This window comes from Bos javanicus, chromosome 16, assembly GCF_032452875.1.
Source record: "Bos javanicus breed banteng chromosome 16, ARS-OSU_banteng_1.0, whole genome shotgun sequence".
In the NCBI taxonomy this organism is placed as follows: domain Eukaryota; kingdom Metazoa; phylum Chordata; class Mammalia; order Artiodactyla; family Bovidae; genus Bos; species Bos javanicus.
This window is the reverse complement of record NC_083883.1, coordinates 77,936,190-77,946,513: the sequence shown is the minus strand read 5'-3', so window position 1 is coordinate 77,946,513 and position 10,324 is coordinate 77,936,190. Positions and strand designations below refer to the sequence as shown.

The 10,324-nt window shown below is 42.4% G+C and overlaps 1 protein-coding gene across 2 annotated transcripts in view; it reads right to left on the bottom strand.

Annotated features, from left to right (window-relative positions):
* Window positions 1–2,081: 2,081 nt before the first annotated feature.
* Window positions 2,082–10,324, bottom strand: part of NEK7 (NIMA related kinase 7) — a 137,821-nt gene continuing 129,578 nt past the window's right edge. For both annotated transcript variants that reach the window (XM_061383703.1, XM_061383704.1), the window contains one exon: window positions 2,082–4,980. In XM_061383703.1, the coding sequence (XP_061239687.1) occupies window positions 4,870–4,980 (111 nt within the window). In that variant the 3' untranslated portion in view covers window positions 2,082–4,869. The remainder of the gene's footprint in view (window positions 4,981–10,324) is intronic.

The window sequence follows — 10,324 nt, the reverse complement described above, 5'->3', positions numbered from 1 at the left end:
GAGAGAATTGGCAAAAGTAGGTGAAGACTGGAGCCAGAAAAGATGTATATGGCGTAACAACAGCTCCTTTTAGCAGGGATCACTAAGTACCAGGCACTGCGCTCAGCCCCTCGTTAAACGCACTGCAATTTAACTCTTGTAGAACTAGGAATTCATATCCCTACTTTATACTTGAGAAAGTAAGGATTAGAGAAATAATGTATGAATAGGATTATGCTTCTGGAAAGAAAAAAAAAGAAATTACTTTCTAGCCATTGTAATACTTGCAGTGAAAATAATTTACTTAAAAACCCCTGGTTACAAATGTGCACTTTCACATTCTTTTTCATTTTTCTCTTAAGGATTAAAAGTAGATTTAGACTCAGGTGAAGAGTGAGATGGGTGTGTAAGAAGACCGAAAAGAAGCTCAGATAAACCTCCCAATTAAAAATAAACTTTACAGACGTTCACATCTTTTTCTGAAAAATCATTCCAGTTTAATTCACCATTAATTGTACCAGGAATTCACATGTAATTAGAAACAGATAATGCAACAACTCTGCGGATATTTTTGAAAGTCTCACTGCGCCACATCTTTGTTGCCACATGTGGGGTCTTCAGCCGTGTCATGTGGGATCGGATTCTCTGACCAGGGATCGACCCTGGGCTCCCTGCTCCGGGAGCATGGAGTCTTAACCACTGGACCACCAGGCAAGGCCCCGTGGACTTTTCCTTACGTAACTATTGATTCGTTTTTGGCTGTGCTAGGTCAGTGCTGCTGCACAGGTTTCTCTCGTTGCAGCGACGGGGGTTGCCCGTGAGCTTCTCCACGGTGCTTCTCTCGTTGGGGACCACAGGCTCTGGGCGCACAGACTTCAGCAGGTGCAGCACTTGGGTTCCTTAGTGGTGGTACGCGGGCTCAGCTGTCCTGAGGGGTGGAGTCTTCCCGGCCCACGTAAAGAACCTGTGTCCCCTGCACTGGCCGGTGGGTGCCTAATCCCTGGACCACCAGGGAAGTCCACCCCGAGGGTATTTTCTGATAAGGGTTTGTGATGGCAATCTTTGTCTCTATGTCATCATTTTGACTTGAAAGTTACTGTATCAGTTTGGTAAAGATAGCTATACCAACTAATGACACATTTAAACATCTATGGCTGGTACTGGCTTTTCTAGTTAACGTACTTTGAAATAAAACCTCAACTAGTCCCACACTATCTTGAACCTAAAATTTCCTGTGACTTATGATCGTGCATCGGAGAAGGCAATGGCACCCCACTCCAGTACTCTTGCCTGGAAAATCCCATGGACAGAGGAGCCTGGTAGGCTGCAGTCCAGGGGGTCGCTAAGAGTCGGACACGACTGAGAGACTTCCCTTTCACTTTTCACTTTCATGCATTGGAGAAGGAAATGGCAACCCATTCCAGTGTTCCTGCCTGGAGAATCCCAGGAACGGGGGAGCCTGGTGGGCTGCCGTCTATGGGGTCACACAGAGTTGGACACGACTGAAGTGACTTAGCAGCATGATCCTGCATACACATACAGCCGGCCTACAAGTTCCTCATAAAGGTCCTAGGTTATAAAGCCGGCTCTTCTTCACCCGTTTGGAATGTGATCCTGACGTGTACGGATCACTCTACCACCAGCCCAGCAGACTGTATCCCATTAAGATCTTTCAGCCTCAGAGTTTCCAGGCATGGCAGCAACTGTTACTTATTTTGTGAAAAGAACATTCAAACCATCTGTACCATCAGTAGGGGTATATTACAGTGACAGGAAGAGAATCTGTTGCCTCAATTTTAGACACTTTCAAGTTTTGAGAAATTTTTCTTATTCAAAGACAGCAAATGATGTATCAAAGAGAAGAGGGACCTGTGAAGCTGTGCCTTAGTTTAATGCATATTGAAAGACCTCCCTCTTAGGGTCTGTCAGCCCTCCATGGTCACCCCCTGACTGTTTCAATATTTAGCCATCTCCAAAAGGATAAAGAAATAATTCATGGAAACGAATTAAGAACTGTTTCTGTAGGTTGACTGTCGAGAGAAATAAACAGCAGTAGAATTTAGTGGGGGTCGGGGGCAGGGAATCACAGATACGTGAAAAACTTATGGTTATTTTTAGTTTTATATTTTTATTTATATTAGGATATTATACAATTTTCAAAGCTAACAACAGAGTCTTCGTAGTATGTGTATTTGAAGCATAACAAAATAAAAGTATTTCACAAAAGTTCATATTACAGTACTATTGAAATATGAGGCATAAGATTATTCATTGGTGGGATATAAACATAATACATTCATTTTAAAGAAAAAACATTTAATATGAATAACATTTTGGTTAAAATAAATATGCAAATGTTAACAGCAACACCTGCAGTGTATACACATACAAGCACGGTGTTTTGTAATGGAGACTATGCAGGATGGTAAGCAGTCACGGAGTGGCCATCACAGCTCACTGAACTCACCATCAGTGCACACTGCTGAGCACTTTATGTATACAGGGATACCCTTCGTCCCCCATTCCTAGGCCTCAGCACGCGGACCAAGGTCACCCCACTGTGTGCCCTGGGCAACTGGTACCAAAGTCTGAATAAGAGTTAGAAATCAGATGTACCTTTCATTTACTGTTCCTCATTTCAAGTCAAATGTTTTATTTAATCAATACAAAATTTACTTATAAACAGAAATACAAAGAGAACATTTCATAGGTGATTATAAAACATTAAAACTTCTCATCTTCACAATTCTTTGAAATATTCAGAATTAAAATTTGTTTTGTGCACAGTGGTTTCTTCCAGAAAAATGTGAACACTGAGATTAAAAAAAAAAAAGATAAAATATCCAAGACAGAAAGTTTCCACATGTAGAAAACAATAATAGATTACCCTGATCATTAAATTCTTCCCAATTTCCTTCTAGCAGATAGGTTCACTTAAAAGTTTAAATCTCTGCTTAGAAGTCCTGTGAGGGGTCCAGCTAATGGCTTTTAGATGGATGTACTTTTAAAGATTGCAAGAAAAAGGAGCACATTTGTTCCAAGTAGAGGACATCTCATCTCCATCAGTCATATTACATTAAAATGAACAGGACACTAAGGTCAACAGAGACAATTCTCTGGAGACGCGCGTGGGGACGCCGGGGGCCCTGGGTGTCCCTGCAGCCTGGGGTGCAGAGCCGCCAGCTCTCCCCCGCCTGCACTGGGATAAATCACCCTAATTCACAACTGATACTGTAACTGATTAAATTTAGAAAAACAAGACGTCTACACTTTGTACATTTTAAATGTTTACAAATAAAAGTATTCAGATGATTGTAAGAAAAATACTTCTATGGAAAAAACAAAACCAGCAGCTATATGGGCTGAGGGCAGGTGCTCTCTGAGCACGAGGGGTTCCCGTTGGCAGGGTTACTGAGCGGGTTCCGTGGCGGCAGGAGGTCCTTAGGTGGTGAGGGCCACGCGGCCGTGTGGGAGTGGATCACCGCTAACGCGCAGGCGTCCAGGGCAAACGTCTCCAGGACGGCGGGTACTGAACTCTACCCGCTCCAGTAAACTACACCGCCTTGGGCAGCTTCGGGCACAAACACAGTACTTAGCTAGAAGCTTCTCAACAGAGATGTTTAGCTCATAAAACTTCCGGCTGCGGTAGTGGCTAGTTTTCACTTCTTTAAACATATCCTAAATCTGCAACCTTGTCGGATGAACTGAAACGGCATCAGCGTTCACAGGCGCAGGACAACACAAACCCCTCTTCCTTTCTAACAAGACAGGGCACACACACACAGGGTAGCCCAAATTTTAAAAAGTTAAAAAAATGTTTTCCTTCCAGGAAAAGTGTTGGCATACCAAATATTCTTTTAAGGCTATAATGTTGTCAGAACATCTGAAACATTAGTGGATAAAACTCATGTACAATATAAATAGGAAAGTAACTTGAATATAAAAAACTTTCAGAAGGGGACCAATCAGAATTTCAATAAACTCTATGAATAAAAACATATGCTATATACTATAGTGCACAATCATGAGTAGAGCATTTAAATTCATAAAGGAACTGAAGTATAGTACTGCAGGATTATTCAAATAATAGTCTTCAAATGTACAAAGAGCAAGAACACACAAAAAAGCCTTGGGCAGTGTGCAACTTTGAAAATTACTATCACACCAGCCAAACAAATCCTTAACCACTTTTTAAATGGATTCATTTATACCATTTTAATGCAAGGAGAATATCAAACATACTAAAACAAAGCAAAAAACTCTTCAGTGTCTGACTCACATTTTTGTCCCCAAATCTCTTCACATTTAATAGTCGCATTTTGAATGTATAAGCTAAGGATTTTAAATTTCTCAAATAGTTCATGAACAAAAATACAGTTCATGTGTATATTTAGCTTTAAGAATTGTATTTGAAAGTTACAATGCTAAGAACTAAAACACATACTTCAAACCTCTAAAAATAAGATAGTCACAGAAGTTTAAAACTGTGTTCATCTCAGATGTCCACGTGTGACCGGAGAGCACATAGGCGCGCGCTCAGATACCATCCTCGGGCTTCATCCCGATGGGGCCAAGCCAGATCGCCGGTGTTTGGCACTGAGAGTTTACCTGGACACGACTGATCAGCACAAAAACGAGCAATCATTCTACAAATTCTTTCGCCATTAAGAACCACTGTGTTGCGTCTGCTCTCCTAACATGCAATCTGACTACTCCAAAGTCACTGGGGTTTGCGGGAAGGTGACTTAAATTGGTACAAAATGAAGCTTAGATGAAAACTGGTTAAGGATTCAAAGCACGTTAGCTCTGAAGTAGGACTCTTTTAACACCGAGGAGGAGGAGGTGCGCTTTGCTCAAGAACACTCGAGCTGCGCACTCCGCCGGCCGCGCTCAGGCGCTGGCGGTGCAGGCGTGCATGCGCTTCGCCACGTCGTACACATAGGTGATGTCCGGCCGCTTCTCAGGGTCTGGGTTGATGCACATGTTCACCAGCTGTCGCAGCTGTGGAGAAGCAAACACAACCTGCTTCAGGAACCACTCCGGGTGGTGAGGTACAGGAACACGCTTTGCACAGCTCTGGGTTTACCAGGAATGCACGTGTGCTGCTAAATATTTGGCTGGAAATATGTGACCGCCATCAGTGACTTTAGTTAGTTGAAGGCTCTAAGAAGCATATTTACTGGTGAGTGTTCAGGTCAAGAGAAGAGTGTTCTCCACCATCTAGTGGCTTTCTGGTGACCTGATTATCTTTCAGCAAAGTCTGATTGGAGGATGGCAGTCACGGGAGACAGTAAGTTTTACACTCCATGTCTCCAAGTTATTAATGACTATAGATCTCTACACATTGATCTAGAATTTACTACAACAACGTTCATTTTAAGTTTAAATTTTAATAACCAGCTTGTTGTACATCGGAATTTATACAAATGTTTTTTATTATAGTAAAAGCACTCCTTCAAACTAAGAATAATAAATTATAAGCAAGGTAAGTAACAAATAGTGCTCTCTCAACTGTATGAAGTTGCACTTATGTCCTCATGTTATAGATGAGAGGACTGAGGTTTACTTATTTACGTCACAGAAAAACGTATATTTCGTTAAGAAAATATCCTTCCATCTGACCCTAGAGCCAATGACTGAAGAATAGGGCACTTGATTCTTAATTCTAATTGCTGTGATTCATGGAACCACATGTCTTCACAATATGGTCTTTCACGACAAGCCAAATCAAGAGGAAGGACCAGACTCCTTAGCCTTCAAGTGCTGTGCTGTGCTTAGCCGCTCAGTCCTGTCCAAATCTTTGCGACTCCATGGACTGTAGCCCACCAGGCTCCTCTGTCCACGGGGATTCTCTAGGCAAGAATACGGGTTGCCATGCCCTCCTCCAGGGGATCTTCCCGACCCAGGGATTGAAGCCTGGCCTCCTGCATTGGCAGGTGGGTTCTTTACCATCTGAGCCACCAGGGAAGGCCTAGCATTTAAGTATGTCTTTGTAAATTACTCATAACTCTGAAAACTCGCCTTACTCTTTCTCGACATAGTGGCATATAGTTAAATTATCAAATTATTGTTTGACAATTTAAATTATCAAATTACAGAGTTTTCAACTTCCACCAAGATTTTTTTCATCTGGAGGAAAAAGAAACTAATGCTAAAATCTGTGGGCTGAGTGTGTTAACAGCACAGAAGCCCACCGCCAGTGAGAAGAGTCAGCTGGAAAGAAGGTATGTGTAAGGAGGCCCCCAGGGGATGGAAAGGGAGGAGCCCATGGACGCCCGCAGGCTCAAGGCACTGTCTGGAGAGGTTTGTTTCTACATCAATTCAGGACAGAGGCTGGAGCACACGACCTGTAAGGATTCTTCCAGTGCTAACCCTCAAGTGATGTGATTCTATCACAATGAAGCTTCACAGTCAGCTTCACTTCTGGGAGTTCAAAGATGCCGATGATAACAGCAGACCTACTGGGAGGGTCCAAGGATGTCATGGTCTGTTGTCTGCAGTGGCACAGGGGAAGCATTCAACATCCTGAAGGGGTATGGCGTACACAAGCCTTTGTGTTACAGTGATCTGAATCAGAAAGAGGTTGTTGGCATTTTACCCATTAAAATAAAAACAAATACATTCAGTTGTACACACAATAGAAGACAGGAGGAAAAGTATTTATACTGAAACTTATATATAAAAAGACACTGTTTTCCAACAGGTTACCTAGCGGTCAGAAATCTTGTTCAGAGATAAAAATGATAAAAGGAGCAGAAAGGGTAACTGTCCTACACTCATTCTATGTAACCAGGATCCAAGCAGATGCAATAGCCGGTTTTTGACTGAACAAAAGTGCCACACCCTTCAGGCTGGTCAAGAAACCTTACTTTTCCTGCCTAATAATTCAGAATACGGTTCACTTTCCAAGCGACTGTAGCGGATGCTCAGCCCTCACTTGTTTCTGCCACGAGGAGAAAGCAGCCAAGATTACAGACGATCACTGTTTAGTTTCAAATCACGACCACTGGAAAGGGATGCTACTGGGTTAAGGTGTGTCTGAGTTCCACTGAAGAGATGAGTTTCTGGGTTCTGAGAGAAAACGGTGGATACTGGGGGATGAGAAGTGGTTACCCAGAGGAGAGACATTAACATCTCAGGGACTTCATGCAGGTACTTGGAGGCTGGTCTGACTTCCAGCAGATGAGCAGAGTGGTGAGACGCTTCAGCTTCGATCAAAGGTGTCAGCCTGCCTTGCTGTTTGAATCAGCAGAACAGAACCCATCACCACAGTCCTTGTCAAGGGATACACAATGGTGGAGCGAATATTCAAAGGTTTGAATATTCAAAAATGTGATTCCGAAGAGTATTGAGAGGTATGATACATAGCTCCTGTCAAACGCGCTAAGAGCACGGGAATTTAGGGACGACTCAGTAAGAAATATAGTTCATCCTTATGCTGCCGTTTAGTCAACTCAGTGGTGTCTGACTCTGTGACCCCATGGACTGTAGCCTGCCAGGCTCCTCCGTCCATGGGATTTCCCAGGCAAGAATACTGGAGCGGGTTGCCATTTCCTCCTCCAGGGGATCTTCCCAACCCAGGAATCGAACCTGCGTCTCTTGCACTGGTAGGCAGGTTCTTAACTGCTGAGCCACCAGGGAAGCCCCACTCATCCTAGTAACTTGGGATAAGCCAACGCCGGATATATTACTCACAGACCCTTACAGGTGATATTCCCATCATAATTCAGCAGGAGAAAACTCCATCTTCTCTGAGGGACAGAGAAGGTACACTTTCATCCTTAAAAACATGATCTGCTTCTGTTTCCCATCATAATTCAGCAGGAGAAAACTCCATCTTCTCTGAGGGACAGAGAAGGTACACTTTCGTCCTTAAAAACATGATCTGCTGTTTCCTTCGAAACCAGGCAGATGTGCTGCAGCCACTCTGCTGGCTGAGAGGGAAGGTGTGTTTACATGCCCTTCTGCCCTTGGTTCTGAACTTGACTTCTGTTTCTGTATTAATAACCACTAACCTGTGTCTTCTACTGTAAGTCAGCTTAAATCCTTTATGAAAAAAGGTGGACTGTAAGCATGTTATGGGAGATTTACCCAGACCTGTATTCTTAGTTTGAGGGACGTTTCTCTGATATTTGATAACTATTGGTTATTCTAAAGATACATTTCAGTAGACATATTAACCCAGCAGGGGCTGGGGGAAGGGGGAGCCAGTTTCAATAGTCTTTTGGCAAAGGAAATGGGGGGAAAAAAACACAACAAATAACTACTTTTATGTTTCAAACGGCCATGGGCCAAGTTTTATGCCTTTAATAATTTTGATTTTTAAAAATGCAAAATTGTCATACCAGGTAACAATTTTAAGTTCTGCAAGTAAGGTCACTTCTCACCCTTCTTTAATGTATACGAAAGGACAGTATCTCTGGGACATGGTAGAGTTACATGTGCTTCTGACATGATGGAGACAAGGATAAAACAGTCGCCCACATAGCAGAATATAGGAATGGCATTGAGAGATGGCAGTTGGGGTTAAGCAGTCATTAATTGGAGAATGAGGAAAAACTCTTCCCTTTGCTTGACAGCCCCCAGCCTTTAATTGTTAAACAGCTAAACGTGGCCGGCTGTCTCACTCAGTGCTCTGGGCGCACTTTCTGCAGTTTAGAGGCCACACTGCCGAGATGGAGGTGCTCCTAGGAATTGGCAGTTATTTCTAAGTTTCCAGGGGACAACTGGAACCCCATCTCCTGAACATGTTCAGATAAAAGGCATCTCCATGTGTCACAAGGTAACTCTGGGGCTTTGAAGTTGCTTCCGGTGCCAGAGCAGAGAGAGGACCATTTCCTGAAAGCTGTTGCTGATTTAGTTCTGCCCTTTCTCACAACTGGATCCAACTCAGAAGCTCTCTGCAGGGTGGCGTGCAGGGGGCGACATCCCAAGGTCACAGAGGCATTAAGGGGCCCGGCCAGATGGGAACCGAAGCGGCCTGGCTTCAGACACCTGACTTTTAAAACTATTGCTCTCCTACCCCAGGGAAACCCCACCTGGTCTGCAGGCTCCCGCACAGCCACCTGTGCACAAAGGTGGGTGACCTTCTAACAGGCAAAGGCAGGCAGGTAGGATGGCATCACGGACTCAGTGGACATGAGCTCGAGCAAGCTCCGGGAAACTGTGAAGGACCAGGAAGCCTGGCGCGCTGCAGTCCACGGGGTCACCAAGAGTCGGACGTGAATGGGAGACTGAGCAACAACGACAACAGGCGGTCTGACTCTCAGAAGATGCCAGCTCTGACGCTGGTTCGTCTGGTTCCTAAAGTGAATGGGTCGCCCTCACAGTTCAGAGCCAGCTCCCATCTAAAAACAGACCAAAAAATCTTCTCTAGGGCTCTGCCCAACATCAAGACAAGGGCCTTACGTGACACAAAACTTTTCAGATTCATATTCTGACTAGAGTGACCTCACTCATTCAAGTGACAGTGACTACCTCCAGAGAAAATGTACTTGAGTTTTCACATGGAATCATTTTTTTATACCAGGTTAGGAATTTACACGTGACATGACGCATCCAAAAAAAAAAAAAGCCTCTACGTGTTCTATCAGACAGACATTACATAATCAAAAAGGAATAATCATCTTAGTGAGCTCTCAGTGTTAGTCTTACATTAAAAAAAAAAACAAAAAAAAAACCTTTATCTTCCTGAAAACCTCTGCAAAAAATTACTTTAAAAATCCTGAACGACTATCCAACCTTTTGACATGATTCTAAGTACTACATTATTAAGTATGGTTAATGAAGACATCTGTTCATATAATCAGTTTAAAAAATTTTATATATATTCCTACATGTCAGGCTTTAATTTCTCATAATATTGTCAGGTAATCACTTGCTCAAAGAAGTTTTGTGTTTGAATGGAGGGAATTAGCTTCCCATTTATTACTTTGTAGAAGTAATTCCCACATCAGTGGATATTAGGTTAATAAAAATAAACAGGAATAAGTAAAACATTTCATGTAAGTAAAGACATTTCATAGTTTACATTATCTTAAGAAAACTTGAATTTGCATTACTTTACACGTTTATAAAAACATGTACTTTGTGTTGTTTTTAAACTGTTTTATAGAACAAGCTAAAAATAAGGTAAAAAGTAAAGGTCTGAATTTGTAGGAGTCTTTACAAAATCAGAAGAAAAAACTTTAATTCAGATGATTAAGGGAAATTTAAAAAGCAACACAAAATTTAAATGAGAAAAGTCATATAAAGTAAAAATAAAATGAATGCTCTGACATTTCTAAAGGATTATGAAGTCATAAGTCATATGGAAATAAATGAATATTTTCAATAAAAAAAAGAA